The sequence below is a fragment of the Pseudorca crassidens genome, chromosome 2 (assembly GCF_039906515.1).
Source record: "Pseudorca crassidens isolate mPseCra1 chromosome 2, mPseCra1.hap1, whole genome shotgun sequence".
Taxonomy (NCBI): Eukaryota; Metazoa; Chordata; class Mammalia; order Artiodactyla; family Delphinidae; genus Pseudorca; species Pseudorca crassidens.
Genome location: NC_090297.1, coordinates 149,279,040 through 149,297,697, shown reverse-complemented (window position 1 = coordinate 149,297,697; position 18,658 = coordinate 149,279,040). Strand labels below are relative to the sequence as shown.

At 49.2% G+C, this 18,658-nt stretch overlaps 1 protein-coding gene across 1 annotated transcript; it reads right to left on the bottom strand.

The window, feature by feature from the left end:
• Nucleotides 1–215: 215 nt before the first annotated feature.
• FCAMR (Fc alpha and mu receptor) lies at nt 216–11,935 on the bottom strand. The gene is made up of 5 exons (XM_067711120.1): nt 11,485–11,935; nt 8,708–8,942; nt 3,998–4,336; nt 2,280–3,036; nt 216–985 (listed from the first exon to the last, which is right to left on the bottom strand). Exons 1-5 carry the CDS (start codon nt 11,521–11,523, stop codon nt 709–711), a joined length of 1,647 nt encoding a protein of 548 aa, XP_067567221.1. The 5' UTR covers nt 11,524–11,935; the 3' UTR covers nt 216–708.
• Nucleotides 11,936–18,658: the final 6,723 nt, after the last annotated feature.

The following is an 18,658-nucleotide window of genomic DNA, read 5'->3' as shown; positions in this document are numbered from 1 at the left end:
CGACTGGGTCAAAAGGTCTACAGCATAATAAGTAGGGGGCCAAACGGGCAGGGATGAATTGGGAATGAGGGTTCTTCCTGTTGGTCCCTGTGTAAGGACCTATGGGATCATCTAGGGGACTCCCAGATGAAGGGGGATTCAGAACATCTGTGTTGGCAGTGTCCCCAGAGGTCATGGAGCCCATGCCCCTCCAGTCAGCCATTCAGTCACAAATATTTATTGCGGGCCCTACTGAGCTGAAGTTCTTTGGGGACATAGTGAGATGGAGAAAACACAATTACTGCCCTAAGAGCTTAGAATGTACTTGAAAAGGTTATAGTTTAATGTGTGCAGCAGGCTGAGTGTTAAGAGATGTCAGAAAAAGGGGGCACCTCCCAAGGGCTAGGAGTGATGGTTGAAATTTTGTTAATTCTCCACTCTGATTGGAAGCCTCTCATATTTTCAAACCTCCAGGAATGGAAATTCCACTTTTTCCAGGTCCACTGACCTCCTCCAGTAACTAATAGATCCTTTCTTGCAGCCTTCTTTGAGTCATAGTGTCACCTTTGGCCATGAAAAATGCTGGACCTTCCTTGGTCCAGTGATGGTCAGCCTTTGCTTCCCCAGATGGAGTCCCAGCTCCCCAAGCTTCCCTTCATACAGGCGGAGGAAGGAAGAGAAGAAGCCGGTATTCGGTCCTGGTTCTTTTTTCCATGGTGTCTGAGCGGCTTATCCTTCCATTCCTTGGGGTCCAGGGTCCCTCTCCGGGATGCTCAGGCTGGCACGGAGAGGAGGAGAGTCATCTTGGAGCATCTTCCTTTCCACCTGGGGAAGCAGGTCTGGCTGGAGGCTCAGCTCCGGGAACTGTGTCATCTGAATCAAGGTGACCCCTGATGACCTTTCTGTCTCCTGAGCTGCACAGACACAGAGCACACTGTGAGCATCCTGGGCACTGAATGTGATTCCTTGAGAACCACCCTCACCCATCGCAATCCTCAAGGACTTCCTGACACAGAGGATTTGCAACTGAGCCCTTAGATCGGCAGGGTTTGGGACAGGCCTTTGGGGAGCTGGGTCTGAGAATCTTAGCCCCTTTGACTTGCTCCCAGAGCCTCTCACCCTTTCTTTGCCAGATCTAAACGCCGTGGAGCTGTCCCTTTAGGAATGTTTAAACCTGGGCCTGGTGCTTTAAGAGACTTCCAGCTGGGCCGTGCAGAGGGTGCAAATGCAGTCTGGTTCCACATTTGGGCCCTGTACTCCGACCTGCTGTCAGGATTGTTCACGTGGTTCATATGACTACCAGCTGTCTTGCCATCTTCTGAAGAGCTTCTCCTTAAGCTCTGGGGTGCCATTGAGGCATAAATACATAGACTACTTTCCCATTTGATTGATAAAAGAACCAAGGCCAAGCTTGGTTAAGTGGCTCAGACTAGAATTTAGCACTTCTACATCCAGAGGTCCTGGTACCAACTCTGACCCCGACCCAGTCCTGAGGGTGTTAGATGGGAAGAGGCGCTCCCCTCCCCAGCCTTGGGGTGACTTAAACTCCACTTACACCTCCTCTTTCTCCGGAGCTTCCTTTGCAGCAGAACAAGAACCGTCAGCATAAGCGGACACAGCAACGAAGAGACTGGAGTCAGCATCCGAGAGATGTTTTTCTCTTCCAGAGAAACACTGGAGTGGAAGCAGCAGGGGAGGGGATGGAGGTTGGAGCTGGGTAGGAGACTGAAGACCCTTTGGCCCTTGCCCCTCATTTTACAGATGAGAAGCTGAGGCCAAGGCGAGCTGGCTGCCCGAATTCCCATGGAGGGTTAGTTGCCGAGCTGAGACTAGGTCCCCTGCCTTCCAGATCCCAAGCCCTGATCCTTTCCCTCCTCCACCAACGTGCAACAGTGGGCAAGAGATGTGAGTGAGGGTCAGGGCATCTACGCTTGGCATTTGGCTTTGCCACAATCTGTCTTTGTAGCTTCAGTGAGTCACACCCCGACCTCGTCGGAGCTTGTTTCCTCATCTTTAAAAAAAAAAAGTCCCAACAGTCCCACCTAAATGTTCCATTATTTTAGTGTTTATATTTTTGCTTGAAAAATCACATGAAGATGCTCCGATAGCATTCTCCCAGCAAGGACCCTTGAATGAGGGAGGATTCTGACTTTCATGTCCCTTACGCTTTACTGTCCTGAGGTTACAAAGGGAGAGGAGTGAGCAGACAGAGGGGGTCACAGAGGTTAGCTCACTGAGGAGCGTGCAAGGGGATGGAGCAGATGTGGAGTCCCAACGGAGAGGGCAGCCTGGGGGTTTACCTCTTAACTTGGGAGTCCTTGCCCAGGGGCCTGAAGGGCCTTGCTGCCAGGGCCTGGCTCGATGTCACTTGGGGACCACTGTCTCCAGCAGGGGTGTCTAGGTCTCCTTCACTGCTTCCTTCCGCAGATGCCATCTCTATGCTGGTTGACTCCAAGGTCCACACAACTGCAACTGGGGGTGTTCCTTCAACAGAGCCCAGGGCTTGTGGCTTAGAAACCGACATTTCTTCTTGGTGGGTTTCCCACATCCACTTATCTGAGACCAGGGTTGATGGCCTAATGGTCGCCATGACCTTCTCAGCTGTGTCTGGGGCTATTCTGACCCTCTCTGTTTCCTCTCTTTGCCTATCAGTCCCAGTAGTTGTTTCCCTCTCTCTTTCGCTGACCCTAGTCCTGTTTGCTTCCAAACTTCTGGTGCTCCACACTCGATCACCTTCTGTTGTATTGGACACACTTCTGATGGCTGAAGCTGGACTCTGCGGAGTGGGGATGGTTGCCCAAATGGAACCCTCTAGCTGGCTGCCTGTCCCTGGAGCTACTACCCCAGTTGCTCCTGGGGTTTGTCTTCCCTTAGCTGAAGCTGTGGTTTTGCTGGTTCCTAGAGTCAGAGCAACTCTGTCCCATTCCGTCCCTTGTCTCTCTATAGTCTGCATAGTTCCTGGTGTCCGTCTGTTGGCCGCTGGCGATACTGTCACAAAGGATCCCGTGATGAGCTCGCCAGCAGCCACAGTGGCTGTGGGGACGGCTCTGGAAAGACCTGTGTGAACAGCAGAAGGAGACCAAATGAGAAGGCTATCCGGGCTGCCTACAGAACACCAGGCTGCAAAGGACACCAGGCTTGACATGTTTGCTCCATGGAATGCAACCTCACTAAGCAATGCAGTCTTTGGCCAATATGTTGGATAAAATAAAAAATTGGGAAAACCAGATGTATTCTCTAGACTGTTGCCAATATTGACATTTTATGTCCCTATCTCCTTTTACACCCACAAATTCTCTATCCAGCTACCCCAGGACACCATGCTGTCCCGTTTCCCAGGGCCCACATCCCTTCACGTACTGCTTTTCAAATAAGAAAAAAAAGAAACTCCAGTCACAGCAGAGCAGCCAATGTCAGCAGATGGTTAGATGGGAACATCTATTCAAACAAGTCCACTCTCTGGACTCTTGCCTGCCTGTGCCATCTCTCTGGTAGACCTGCCTTTCATAGCCTGGATGCCCTTCCTTGGACTCTGGGTACCTGACTCTAGATCAACTCTCCAGAACGAGCCATGCACGGCGCTGGCCTGGTAGCTGTTGGATGTCTGCTGAGAGGCTCAGCCTTAGGAAGACCTCAGTCTCCATTCTTCTGCTTTGCCTGTCTTATGTGCTCTGCATGTCTGAACAAAAAGACATCATGACCCTAAGAAGCCGTGTCCTCCAATTCACCAGCTTCACCGAGCTCTCTTCAAATATATGTGCCACAACTTTCAGGGGGAATTAGGTGAGATAGATTACAGGGATTCAGTTGGGACGTTTTCCCTAGTATCTACCTTCCCTCTGAAGGTGGTCTCCATCTGAAATAGATGTCTATGTCTTAAAGTCCTTGCCTGACCCCAGCTTTTCATCATCACTCTCCTTGTGTTTAAAGCCCTCTTGGACCTCTGGGTCTTCTGTTGCCCCTTGCCCTTCCTAACATTCATGTCACCAAACTTGACCTGCCAGCCATCAGCCCTTACCTGCAGAGATGGTCAGGTTCATGCTGAAGAATAGCATGTTGTTTGCGTTTCCAATGCCACAGCGGTAGTGCCCCACATCCTCCGGGGACAGCTGGGACAGCCTCACCACAAACAAGCCTCTTTGTGGGAAGTCTGTTAGGGCCACACGGCCACGGTAGCGAAGGTGAGTGTAGCGGTTGGTGGACACGATGGTGTGGCAGACCCACGTCAGGGGTCTTAGGCGGCACCAGTACTTCCTCTGGTGGCTGTTGATGGGCAAGGGTGGGTAATGGCACCGGATGGTGACAGCTCCCCCAGGCTCCCCAGACACCAGCCTCGGGCCCCTCAACGCATTTGCAGCTGCAGGCAGAGAAAAAAAAAGTCCGGAGCAAGAGTGCTGAATTTGTCACTGTTTGGGGAGCTATGAGCTCCAAACTCTGCCAGAATTAGGGAACAGGTCAGAAAATGCTTCCGTGAAAGTGAAGCTAGAAAGAATCAATATAGAAATGTCAGCGCTTAGCCACTAGGTCAGGAGTAGCTCCAAGGTATGAAATGGAGCTGTGTCCAAGGCCCCATGGGAGAGATGAAAAGGCAACAATAATCTTACCACTATTTAGCTAACCACTGTTGAGCTTATCACGTGCAGGTGTTCTTGCACGTGTCCGTCCAAATCCTGGATTCATGCCACTGTGCTCTAGTGAAGATGTTTTTAAAAAAATGCAAATGTTTAAGAAGCTACCATCTAAGCACCTGTAAGAAGGCCAAGGCAAGAGCTGACAGAAGGGCTGTGGTTGATTTGCATAGAATGTAAAAGAGAGATGTTAAAACAACAAGGTCCTACTGTATAGCACAGGGAACTATATTCAATATCCTGTGATAAACCGTAATGGAAAAGAATATGAAAAAGAATCTATATATATATATGCATAACTGAATCACTTTGCTGTACAGCAGAAATTAACACAACATTGAAAATCAACTATACTTCAATAAATTTTTTTTTTAAAGAGGGATGTTAAATAGTAAAAAGAGATGAGTGTGACTTCTGCTGAAAGGAGAGGGTGCTGGAAGCACAGGAATCCTGCTCTGCTGGGTGGATAACTCCCCAGACCATCGTTTTCAAAAACGTACATACTGCTCCTTTCTCTAGAAATGGAAATAACCAAGTGTCACCGTCAAAGCACAGCAGAATTTTGAATACGTCTGCTTTGGCGGTAGGCGTGAATCACAGTTGAAGCACAGTCTATGGTCCTTTTACTGATTTAAATTTGATCCAATGCAAGCAGAAACAACAAAGTTTACTCTTTCTCTCACTGCCTCTTCATACTAGCTCTGGGATGTCCCTCCTCCTTGATGAAATCTCAGACATAATTTCAAGTATAGTAGCTTTCATAGTCTCGCTTGGATAAGAAGATGTCCAGCCCAGTGACTGCTGCAACTCCAGCCTCTTACCCAACTGAAGCCTTTTCCAATTTCCCAGCTACACTTGGAGGCCTGATGTGGGGGAGGGGGACAGGTCGGGGTCTCTTGCTTTGCTCGACCCCTTCCCCTACTCAGAACTGCTCTGGGGCCCCTCTGGGATTGGGTGTGGAGGGGAGAGATGAGAGGTGAATGGAAAGTCGTGATCTGCTGGTGGCGCCCTCCGGGCATGGCAGACATCCAGAGCTGGGTCCTTCCCTTTTGCCTCCCAGATCACTTGTCTGTGGCCTCTGGCTGCAGTTCCGTCTTGGTAAGAACTGCCTCTCCTCCTGCTGGGCTTTTATGACTCCTCCACGACCAAGCCTAGGACTTCTGGCCACGTGCCCCTCTCGTGGTTACAATCCCTTCTGGGTAGACCTCTTGGTAGAGGCACTGGGGCAGCTCCTTTCTGTGGGACCTACATCACATTGGGTCCCAGGAAACACACTTTGTCTTGCTGTCAGGGGAAATCTGGGACATACAGCAAGCTTGCTGAGTGGCGTCCTAGAAGTTCCTTCTCTTACTTGGCTTCAAGTGAGGAGGAGGTGATCTGCCTTGTCCCCCAGGGGCAGGTGGTGGAGAGCATAGCACGCTGCCTCTCTCCAAAAAGCTCTTCTCTTCTATCTCTGATGATTCTCCAGGAGACTACATGGTGGGCTATTTCTGGAAAAACTAGCCTTGCCATCTGTCTGCATAGTCCTGCCCAGGTGGTTCTACATGTTGCTTTAGGATGTGGGCGCCTGGCATCTATCAATTTGTTCTATGTCTTCAGCACCTCTGAATCCAAGAAAGTTTCATCCTGTTGCCAGGACTGGCTACATAATTTGCAGGGTCCAGTGCAAAATAAAAATGGAGGATCCCTTATTCAAAAGTTACTAAGGATTTCACTATGGCAACAGTAGAGCGTTAAACCAAGCACCTTCTGAATGGGGTCCTGTGTGACTGCACAGGGCACATGCCCATAAAGCTGACCTTGCCTGTTGCATGTCTTGAGGTCTCATTATAAGAAGAGTGAAGGCCATAAATGTTAGGGATAAATCAATACTCATTGTAGGTTTAATTAAGCGACACACCACAACTATGCCAGTATTGATAAAGTTAAATGGCAACTCATCATTAAAAAGCAAGAATCTGGGCTTCCCTGGTGGCACAGTGGTTGAGAGTCCGCCTGCCGATTCAGGGGACACGGGTTTGTGCCCCAGTCCGGGAATATCCCACATGCAGTGGAGTGGCTAGGCCCATGAGCCATGGCCGCTGAGCCTGCGCGTCCAGAGCCTGTGCTCCGCAACGGGAGAAGCCACAACAGTGAGAGGCCCACGTACTGCCCCCCCAAAAAAACACAGAAAACAAACAACAAAAAAAGTAAGCATCTTCGTAATTACAAACAAGGACCACCTCAGGATGACAGTGATGGTGCTCTGATAAAGTGTTCACACCTCATATTTCAGGAATCTGCATGTGATCTACATGCGGCACAGGCAAAAGGATTAAGGAGCCCCATTAATCAGTGGGATGGGCTCTTCTGACTTTGCAGTTGAGAGCTGATTAGGAATCCTTAATCAACTTTTGCAATAAACATTTTTTTCTTTTATAAATACCAAGTTTCACTTACCCTTAAGAACTTAATCGCTGGATGACTAGTAGCTCTTGGTTCTATATAATAAAGGTTTTTGGAATTTAGTACCGGTTGCCTGTGAGAATTAAAGAAAGGGCTGGCATTTTAGGATCAACGTGGCGCCTGCCAGGGGTCCCTTCGGTGGAGGTGGTGCCCCTGCTCTCATTCACCCGTCATCTCCCAGCAGCTGTCCACTGTACAGCTTCAGGCAGGGATGGGCGAGGGAGGCCTGCACTGGAACTTGACTGGAGGCCGTGGACTGGAGCTTGACCTGGTCTGAGGAAGTGCAAAAGGCCTGTGACATGAACAGGCAGAGCAGGGCTGGCGCCTGGGATGGATCACTCCTCCCTCCAGCAAAGGGGTGAGAAAACCGGGAGTGTCTCCGTGGCCCAGAGGGTGGGCCCGGAGGGCAGAGAGCCATCCCACAGCCACCTGAGACGGGGTCTTCCGTGTGGAGGGGCCAAAGCAGAACCTGGGGCACAGGGAGGAGATGGGCCCTCGAGGGATCCACAAAGGCAACCACAAGAGGAGGAGCCAGCTCTAGAGCCCTGCCAGGCCAGAGAGCTCCAAGCCATCCCATCAAGTAAGAGCTGCCTGGCTCCTGCTGTCCTCCCACCTGCTGCTGTGACCCTACTGACGTCCCAAGTGCCAGCTGCCTCGGCGGGGAGGAGAAAGAGTAGAGGGGAAGGGAGAAGGCAGCCCCCAGAGCCCTCCATGCCTTCCTGACTGCGGGCCGTGGGTGATGAGGGGGCAAATCTCTGAATGAAGATTAAATTGCTGACCAAAATATTTAACCCGCCACTTACAATGATCAAATTAGAACATCTGAGACTTAAAGGAATTAGGTTAAGACTCTTATATGTTCGGAGAAAAATCATGGGCCTGCCTGAGTTTTCATCTGGGGGCCGGGGAAGCTTGCTCCTACTGAAAAATTTTAAAGGGGGCATTGGCAGATGAAATTAAAGAGGTGGTGTGATTATATCACAGAGGGCTCTCGCCCAGAGATAAGCTACCTTTGATTCATTAAAATTCTGATTTGTTTGTAAGACGAACACAATTGTTAATCCCTTTTTTGTATTATCATAACGTTTATTTATTCATTTATTCTTTCGACAATTATTTGTTAAGCATCTACTTGGGTACCAGACACTCTAAGCACATACTCACTACATTCCTCAATGGCTCTCCATTACCATCAAAATAAAACCAGATACCACAGCATGGAGACAGGATGATCGGTCCTCTGAGCCTGATCAGCACCCCAGCCTGTCAGGACGTACAGAGCAAGAATTCTGTCTTTCATCCGTGTGTCCCTAGTGCCTGGCACCTGGTAGGCCCTCCATAAGTATGTGTTGACTAAATAAGTAAATGTGTAGATGTAATATTTACCCATCTGGTTTCTTTGTAGACTCTGCACTCTTTGGAGTAGGTCGGGGTTTTTATGTCCCTAGTACTGGGTCTGCCACTCGAGCGTTTTTAGAATGAGTGGAAATAGAGCGGTGCTACCTCTGGCTTTTGCACACCCTGGAACCCATATCTTGCAAATGCAGCCAACTTTCAGTCATCAACTTGAATGGAAGAGAGTAGAGACAGATCAAAACTGTGGATATTCCAGCAATCGTCAAGTCAGACATATGCCCCCTCATGTGAGCTCTCACCTCCCTCATTCACTCTGACCCGGATCTGACCACTCCCTCGATCCAAAGCCATGCGGATGTCCAAACTACGGTGCGAGTGCTGAATGCTGCTGAGGTGCCTGTCAGGCATGTCTGCAGCCTGGAAGGCTCGGGTCTGGGTGTACAAGCTCTGAGGCTGGGCTGTCTGGGACTCACCTTGCAGCAGGCACAGTATGAGGAGGACGGGCATTTTCCATCCTGCCCTCTGGTTGCTGACCTGCAAAAAACAACACTGTAGATGAAGAGGCCTGAGAGGAGGCGAGTGAGAAGCTGGGCGAGCAGCCCTGGGACCTGGGCAAGCACCTTCTCACTCTGGGATCTTGGTTTGCTCAGTGCTGGGGCTGGATCAGCTCCACCTAAGAGCAGGATGTACCTGCCCTCTGAGAGAAGCACAGCTCCATCCTTACTGCCCTAAACACGCACATTTGGCCTGGATCACTGCCACCAAGACTAAAAAACTCCCTCTGGGGGATTCCAGCCCCGGCACCCACCTGCCAGCACGGAGCTCTGGAGTTGGGGCAGCATTGCGTAGTGGAAAGACCCCAAGCTAGAAGTTTAAAACTTAGCTGGAATTGTGGGATCCTGGAAAGGTTACTCAGTCTTGGGGATCAGCTTCCTCTCCAGGGGGAATGAGAATCTGTATGGGGCTGTTGTACCAGCTACATGAGACTGTGTTAGAAGAGTCACCAGCAGGCCTGGTACTCAGTCGCTCGCTTCCCCTTCTCTTTTGCAGAAGGAGAATTGCTTCCTTCAAGGGAAGCTTTCTATCTCACTGGTAGTGTGCCCCCAGTCAATGATAGGAGTAAATTAACTCTCACGCCAAGTAGTTTTCTGCCCAAGGGTCCTATTCTGTTTCTTCTCCACAATTTCTAGAAAGCCCTCCCTGGCCCCCAGTCCACACTGATTTTCCCCTGCTCTGGTCTCTCTCACTGGCCTGGGGAGCTCCTTGAGGGGAGGACTTTGAGCCTCCAGGCTCTGAAACAGGATCTAGCCCGGTGTAGGTGCCCAAGGCACAGCTACTGTGAACAAGAACCTTCCACACTTTTGCCAGACACCATGCTGACCACTACTCAATGGCCTTCTGTTGCTTGCTGATTAAAAAGGCAGGGACAGTACATTATACTTCACTTGTAGTTCCCACAGGGTTTTCATGGATGCTTTTTGAGTGACTAAAAATCTCTTCTTTGAATTTATCTACTGTCTGCAGTTCCTGGGACCTGTGGACTTTTTTTTCTAAAGAAAGCAAAATTAAGTTAGCCATAGTTTTCTCCTTCCAATGCTCATACATGTCTCGCGAATGTTAAGAACAGGCTCTTGACAGTCAATGGTCTGGTCCCCTCCCCCCCTGTATAACTAGACAAAGCCACACAAGGCCACTGGCCAGTCTGGGCTGTGGGCTAAAGGGGGAGAAAAGGGAACAAGGTGAGGAGGAGAGGGGGAAAGCAGAGGAAGTAGGAGAAGGGGAAAGGAAAGGTAAGGTGAGAGTTGAAGGAAAGGAGAGAGGAGAGAGGAGAGAAGGAGATAGAGTCCATGGTTGGCCCTGTAATGCAAGCTGTCGACTCAGTGTGGCTCAGCCTAGCCATCTCCACTAAAGCCTCTGCCTGCTCTATCCAGGTAGGGCCCCCAGAGTGGCCAGATCTGGAAAAGTCCACGGGTTCCTTCTGCTTCCTGTGCCCTCCCCTTAGAATCTCCCGGGTCTTGGGCACCATCATGGCAGCCTCAGGCCCTCCCTGCCCTCCAGAGCTGCTGGTTTCCTGCCTGCACCTGGAGGATTTCCCAGGTGTGCCTGCAGCTAATCTTTTGTTTGATTAATATTCACCAGGTCCAGGCTAATTCTGAGGCTCGTGCCCAGGTTCCCCCAGGTGAGTTTTTCAAAAGTGCTAAGTGCTGACACAGCACACGCTGGGGCCAAAGTCTGCACTGTCCTGCTGGGGTTCTCTGAAGTGTGCACCAGTGGGTGCAGCTATCTCTCGGCTTCAGGAGCAAAAGCCACCTCTGAGGGGCAATGAGGAAGCACAAGGTATGAGATAAAATGCCTCCAAGGAGTTACCGGCCTTGACTAGAGGCTGCAAGGATAACATTCAACGGAAAGTCTCCAAGTTATCCACCTGCCGATAACCTTCAGAAAACCTCTCTCCAGGAGACAGGGAGCCCCAACTCAGTAGCTTGGGGCCACAGGCCTCTGTGATAGTGCACAGCATTTTAGGGGACGAGGGCACATTGCAGAATTCTCTTGTCCCTCAGTCCTGCTGAGAAGGGATCTATCCCATCTTCAGCACAGGCTGGTGTATAACTCCCCAAATCCCTACTGGCCCCCTGAGCCCCACTTCTCTCCTATGCCCGCATCCCCGTGGCAGCAGACAAGAAAGGAAGGAGGCAGATGTAGAGGGAAGAGCACAGAACAAGGATTCAGGAGGTTCCACATGGCCCATGGCAATGACCTTGAGCAATGCCTCTTTCGTCTCCACTGCAACACAAGAACTTTGACTGCAAGAGCTCCATATGCTTCCTTCTCCTTCTTAATATTAGTTGGTTCTAAATCCCTCAGGGGGCTGTAAGGAGTCATGCACTCTGGTGGGAGGGAGAGTGGGGGTTAGCAGAAGAGCAGGGAGGTAGGAGGGAGATGCTGGCCTGAACTCCAGAATCCTTCCCTGGCCCCTGGGAGCGAGGCCAGGCTGCTCTGGGATGGCCACTGCTGCAACTCACCACCCACATCCGGAGACAAGCCCCCAACCTCTCGGGGGAAAGCCTCACCACACCTTTTGTTCTCCGGGCTTAGCTGGGGATTCTCCATCCATCTCTGTCCAGAAATAAAATCTACTTGGACTTCTTCTGTTTTTGATATGCTGGTGATTGGACGCCTTCTAGTTTCTTTTCTTTAAACCTTGAGGCTGAGTTGGCTGTCTGATGTGACGGAAGGCAGCTGGAGTTAGCACTGGAAGATGGAGGGATGAGGTATAGCCCTGCCACTCACCTCTCCACACTCCCATCAAGTCACTTCACGCTGGATCTTGGCTTTTATTTCGTATAAAGAGAGAGCCAGTCCAGGTCCCTTGTTGTTCTTACTGTCACTTATCGCTGCAGAACTTTTCCAGGGGTGATGACAGTGGCTTCAAGGGAAACACACTGACCCACATCCTTCTACCTCTCATTTCGCCTCCAGTCCAGGGTTCCAGACTTTTTAGGATGCCCCAGATCAGCCAGCCCATTCAGACCTCTCCCGGGTAAGTGATGCAACAATATATGGCAGAAGAGAAAATTCAGGAGAGGAATTCCCCTGCTTTCTGGCTGGCATCTGGTTCCTCCTAGCTGGCTGGGCCCCTTCAATTTCCATGGGGAGGCAGTTTGGGTCCCTGACTCCAGTTCAACTGCATGCCTGGTAGTTACCAGCTCATGCCCTGGACAAAGCACAATAGAGTAAATGAGATGATCTCCATGGAGAAAGAACACTGACAAGTGTGGCTTATCCAGATGGATGGCACACTTCAAAAATATCCCAATAAAGCAGCCGCATAGCACAGAGAGATCAGCTCGGTGCTTTGTGACCGCCTGGAGGGGTGGGATAGGGAGGGTGGGAGGGAGGGAGACGCAAGAGGGAAGAGATATGGGAACATATGTATATGCATAGCTGATTCATTTTGTTGTAAAACAGAAACTAACACACCATTGTAAAGCAATTATACGAGAAAAAAAATGATAGAATTTTATTTAAAAATAATTCATTAAAAATCCATTATTTAAAGAAAAAAATCCCAATATTTCCCTTTGGAAGATATTTCATGGATGGGATTTTTTCCTTGTAGAAGATATAATTTGCCTGCCTCTGTTGGTTTTAAACTGACATCAAAACGGAAGGCATAGGGGCTTCCCTGGTGGTGCAGTGGTTAAGAGTCCGCCTGCCAATGCAGGGGACATGGGTTCAAGCCCTGGTCCGGGAAGATCACACATGCCACGGGGCAACTGAGCCCATGCGCCACAACGACTGAGCCCGTGTGCCACGGCTACTGAAGCCCACGTGCCTAGAGCCCAGTGCTCCGCAACAAGAGAAGTTACTGCAATAAGTCTACACGCCGCAATGAAGGGTAGCCCCCACTTGCTGCAACTAGAGAAAGCCCGCGTGCAGCAACAAAGACTCAACACAGCCAAAAATAGAATAAAATAAATAAATTTATATAAAAACAAACAAAAAAAATGGCAGACATACCCCAAGCACTCAACAAGGAAGGGGTTCCAGAGGATACATGTGCTGCGGGCTACAGTTAAAGACCCTCACCAGGACCCCGATAGAGTATGTAGCATCCTTGAGCCAATTAGAAGTGGCACTTCTTCCTTCAGAAAAATAAATTTAGTTGGTGTATTGTTGCATAACTTGGATAGCCATTGGGGCAGTATGTATTACCTATGCTTTCCCCCTTCCAGGTTTGCAGGCAGGGTAAGGGTAGGAATTGAGCCACTGAAAGCAATAGGAGAGGAAAAGAAACACCACCATGGGATGCCTGGAATATGGCTGGGACGAGACTGTCTCACGCATCTGTGCATGCCAGTGTCCTTGTGCACAGCCATGTGTACTGCTGTCCCAGGACTTGGTCGTGAGCTCCAGATCTTCACAAACACCTAGGGCCTCCCATGTAAGTTTGAACACACTACAGTGTGGATGGCATCCCCTTAGGCGTGGCACGCTGGAGCAGTGTACAACCTGAAGAACTGTACATGGTGGTCCTGCCTTCAGAGGCTTATCCCCAGGTTTGAACGATCTCTGTGCAGGTGGTAGAGAGGGTTGATGGCTGGCTAGATTCTCCCCTCCCAGCTCCCCAGAGAGCAGTATAGCCTCATGGTTGATCACACAGACTTGGAGTCAGGCTCCCTCCAAATTAATAGCCCATTGTACTTTTTGCTGGGAAAGTGATGTGGGTCAGATTACTTATCTTCTTTAAACCTCATTTTCCTAATCTGTAACACAGGAGAATAATAGCACCTACCTTATAAAGTTCGTACGCGAATTAAGTGAGATAATCCATGTAACTCAAAGGGCACAACCTGCAGTAAATTCTCAATAAATATTATCTGATAGGATTAATAGCTTAGCTTACAGCAACAGGGAGCAAGTGTCTTAAAGACTATTTGATTAGTAAAGACGTTAAGTTATAAAGTCCAGTTAGTTTGGAAAGCATGGGCCAGTTTTCAGAGCACTGGTCCAGAGCCAAGCTGGTCCCCTCTCTGAAGATTTATGGGGGTAAAAACGGTACTGGCTACTTCTCTTGGGAACATAACTGAATTCTCTTGCCCAGCACAAAGCCACCGGTGGCCTCTTTACACAGGTTTATGACACTGTGACCTTCTGATTACAGGGCCCAGACTCCAGAAAAAGGCAAAATAATACTTAGACCAAATGTCACATCTGGGAAGAGCTTTGTCCACTCCCTGACCCCCCACCTCCAACCTCTAATCCCAGTTGTAGCAAAGGATTTTATTTGTTCAGTAGACACAGCAGAGGGAAAATCAGCAAACAGAATGCTAACCAATGCAAGAAAAGTCATTTGTGCTGAAACAATCTGTATTGATCTCTTTCCTCTCCAAAACATGTTTTCTAATGAATAAGAGCAATGTATAGAGATGTTTTATGCTTCCATGTCGCTGGTGGTCAAGACTTACATTCCTCCTTACACATCACTGCAAATTTTTCTGCTTCCTCTACCCACACACGTAAGCTTTTTTCTATCCTTGTTATTTACGGGAGAGACACATCCTTCCTCCCCCTCCCTCAGCCAAGCTCTGGTCAGAATACTGAAGGCTGAAGAAAACATTGTTTTAAAACACTTGGATTACTACAAGTTCTTTATCACTTCCTCAGAAACTCATAGAGGGACTTCCCTGGTGGTGCAGTGGTTAAGAATCTGCCTGCCAGTGAAGAGGACACGGGTTCTAGTCCTGGCCCAGGAAGATCCCACATGCCGTGGAGCAACTAAGCCTGTGAGCTACAACTACTGAGCCCACGTGCCACAACTACTGAAGCCCGCGCACCTTGAGCCCACGTGCCACAACTACTGAAGCCCGCGCACCTAGAGCCCACGCTCCACGAGAGAAGCCACCTCAATGAGAAGCCTGCGTACTGCAACGAAGAGTAGCCCCTGCTCGCCACAACTGGAGAAAGCCTGCGCACAGCAACGAAGAACCAACGTAGCCAAAAATCAATAATTTTTTTAAAAAAGAAACTCATAGAGGAAGGTGAACTATGCAACTTGTCACTCCTCCAAATGATAACAGACGAAAGTAATTGTATAGAACAAATAATTGTTTTATGATGCCATTAGCAGGCTTTTACAGCTCCAACCATCATTTGGCTGACAGCAAAGATTACGGTCCAGCAACATTCACACCTTCCAAACACAGAAGACGTTTGTTCTGGAGGCAGCCAGGAGAGCACTGAGATGGTTAAGTTCCTGCTGGTAAAAGCACAGAGTAAAGAATCCCAGGATATTATTTCATAGATCATAGGAGTATACATACAGCTAAGATCTTAGCTGAAACTCATCTCAGGACGTTGGTATAGATCAGTGTGGGAAAACATGTTCCACAGCTCTTAGCATAACCTTTCTGGAGTGACTTGAGTCTGGGGATTAAAACAAATATATTTCTTACTGGTTGGGATTATTTGCTTATGATGCTATTTGTAATAGACGTTATCCTGTGATGACGAATCACTGGCCCTTGCAGGATGGAAGAGGCTCCTAATAATTAACTCGCCATGGAGGAGCAATTGGTCTCCCTGAGGAATCGTGCTGCACGGGGGACTTGGTGTTCAGCTCTGCTGCTGGCAGGTTGGACGCTCATTAGCAACAGTGCTAAACTCAGCCTTGGTTAGTGGGAGCCCAGGCTGTTCTTGGGAGCCCACTTCTCTCTTGTGTCCATTGTACCAGCACCACGGTGGCCAATGCCTGGAATTGGCTGATGCCGGATGGCCAAATCATTCTGTCTGCTTGGTAATTTAGTGCCTCTTCCATGGTGGATACTTTCTGGTGGGCATTAGCCTATGATACAAAGAGCTTCACACTTCATACAGCTCCCTTGTCCAACCATGTGTCTTTAACCAATCTTTCAATCTTTCTCTATCCAGGCCTCCATCTCTATTCTAACATCAGGCCGTTTTTCCTTTAACACAGAGTAGGTGCACTGCCTAAAGTTCTACTTCCTGGAAGGACTTTCTCTTGCTCTCTCTGCTTTGCAAGGTCACTCCTTGTAACACAACTACTGGTTACTTTCAACTTGAATCCGCATATCAAACCAACTCATCTATAAACAAAGCCTGGGTTTTGTTCCTCTTCCATGTGGTTTAATGTGTGCTCTTGCGTGGCCCCTTATAGAGGGGCACTGGTGCAGCAGTGGTCGTGGAGATGAGGGACAGGCTACTTGATCATGCAGCCTGCTTGTGCCCTCAAGTCCTTATTGTGCTTGGTCCCAGCTGTACCACTTCCCATTTATTCTGAGTTGCTGCTGGCATACTTGACCTTATGACTTAGTAGGTGTAATAGCTCTCAGTTCACGATGGGCAGTTCCACATGCACATTCATCTGGGGTCCTGTGTTCAGGTGTTACGTCTCTCCCAGGGCCCAGTATCACGATAGCAGTTGTTTTTCAAAAGACACATGATTCTCCCTTGCAGGTGGCATGGCTTTGCCAAACAACCACAGGGGACTATGTGCCCAGGCTGTGATTCTCCCACTGGGGCTTGTCATAAGCTCCACATAGCATCTTTTCCCAACACCTCTACCTCTAATATTAAGTGGCAGGGCTGCTTCCATCTCAGCCTGGACCTGCTGCCGAGGTCCTGGATGTGGACCCTGATCTGGGCCCCGGTCAAAGGTAGAAGCATTTCATGCTGCCTGGTGTATGGGCTAGAGCAGTATTTTTATGTGGAGGGTATGCTGCCTCCAGAACCAAAGAAGCTTGTCAAATACGCTGCTTCCTTCACTGTGGTGGAAGGTACAAGGTATAATATCTTGTCTTTCACTTGGGATGGGAGTTCCTGGCTGGCCCCCGATCACTGGACCCCTAAAAACATCGCTGATGGGGTGGCCCCCTGGAACTTCCATGAGGTCTTCCTCCCATCCTCTGAGGCATGTGTGTCTTACTGGGGCCTCCAGCATTCTAGGAGCATCTTGCTCACCCGGCCTGATTAGCATAATACCATCAATAAATAATGGAGCGATGTGACATCCTTTAGGATGTCCAGATGGTCCAGATCCCTTTGGACTATATTATGACATAGGGCAGAGGAATTAACATAGCCTTGGGGACAAAATTGTAAACCTATGTTGTTATTCACCCGTATAAGTGCAAATGGTCTCTAAGCCTTTCCTCTGAAGGGAATAGCAAAGAATGCATTCACCAGACCAAGGCTTCATACTATGTGCCAGAGGCCAGGTCAAATCTGCTGTGGTAGATAAACAGATACAGTGGCTGGAATTGGGGCTAATATTTGGTTGAGTTTGCAGTAGTTTATTGTCATCCTCCAGGCTCCACTAGGTTTCTGAAGGGGCCAACTATTGAATTGAATAGTGACAGTATGGGAACTGCCACTCTGCATCCTTTAGATCCTTAAGGGTGGTACAAATGTCAACAGTTCCTCCCTACCGTGCAATAATATTTTGTATTTATTATCTTGTCTGAGGAGGCACCAGTTTCACAAGCTTCCATGTGGCTTTCCCTACTGTGATAGCTCTTACCCACAAGCCTAAGACCCAATGATTCAGCTAAAAAGCATGTCAACCCCAGTTACACATTCAGGGACTGGAGAAATTACCACTGGGTATACCTGCAGACCCAGTGGGCACACTGTAAACCAGACCTTGGCAGGGACTTTAGTCATTACCCATATACTCCACTAGTTAGAACAGGGGGCTGTGATGATGCTTTGGTTCTCTGGGTATCATGTGAGCTCAGAGTCAGTGTCCAATAGTTCTTAGAACATTTGGGGGTCCCCTTCCCCCAGTTACCCAATCAAACAACTGTGGGTCCCTTTGGGAAGGACTTACGGATTCATGACTCTGTATGTTTGGTGTTGTAGGTTTTTCCCTTTTTTTTTCTCTTCGGGACCTGGCTGAATCTGAGTCTGACATTTTATTGGGGTTGCTGCCCTTACACTCCTTGTCATCCATCCTTGACTTCTTCTGATGATATAAGCCAAGAAACACCCTTGTTGGTTGAGTGTTTATTTTGCCTCTAAAGACACCATATTATTATTATTATTTTTTTTGCAGTACGCGGGTCTCTCACTGTTGTGGCCTCTCCCGTTGCGGAGCACAGGCTCCGGACGCGCAGGCTCAGAGGCCATGGCTCACGGGCCCAGCCACTCCGTAGCATGTGGGATCTTCCCGGACCAGGGCACGAACCCGTGTCCCCTGCATCGGCAGGCGGACACTCAACCACTGCGCCACCAGGGAAGCCCAAGACACCATATTCTTTTAATCATGTCCATAACTCTCTGGGGTCAGGCCCCTTGGCTGCCACTCTAAACTTACTGCTCATCGTAATAACTGCATCCACCTGGCCTCTTTGGTCTGGGCCTCTCAACACCACTGGTATCACTGAGCCAATTTCTCCACCTACCTCTCCTACCAGCAGCCTGGCTTACAGAGGAGAGCCCCTCTCGATCTTTTTGGTGATGCTGGTGTCTTTCTCACTAGCTCATTTCTTTTAGCTTTTGTGAATGGTGTATTCACCAGGCCTTCTCATGGAACAGAATCATCTGGTAAGTCTTCCAGCCTTATAAAACATCCTCTTTAGCATCATCCCTTCCTGAACCCTTTCATCACTTCTTCCACTGCCTGCTGGGGCAGCTCTGGCATTTCAGCTGCATCTGGCTTGGGCCATCAATTTTTCCATGCTTCTAGGAGCCGTTGGAACAGTGAGGACTTCCTGAAGTCCTTGCCAGGG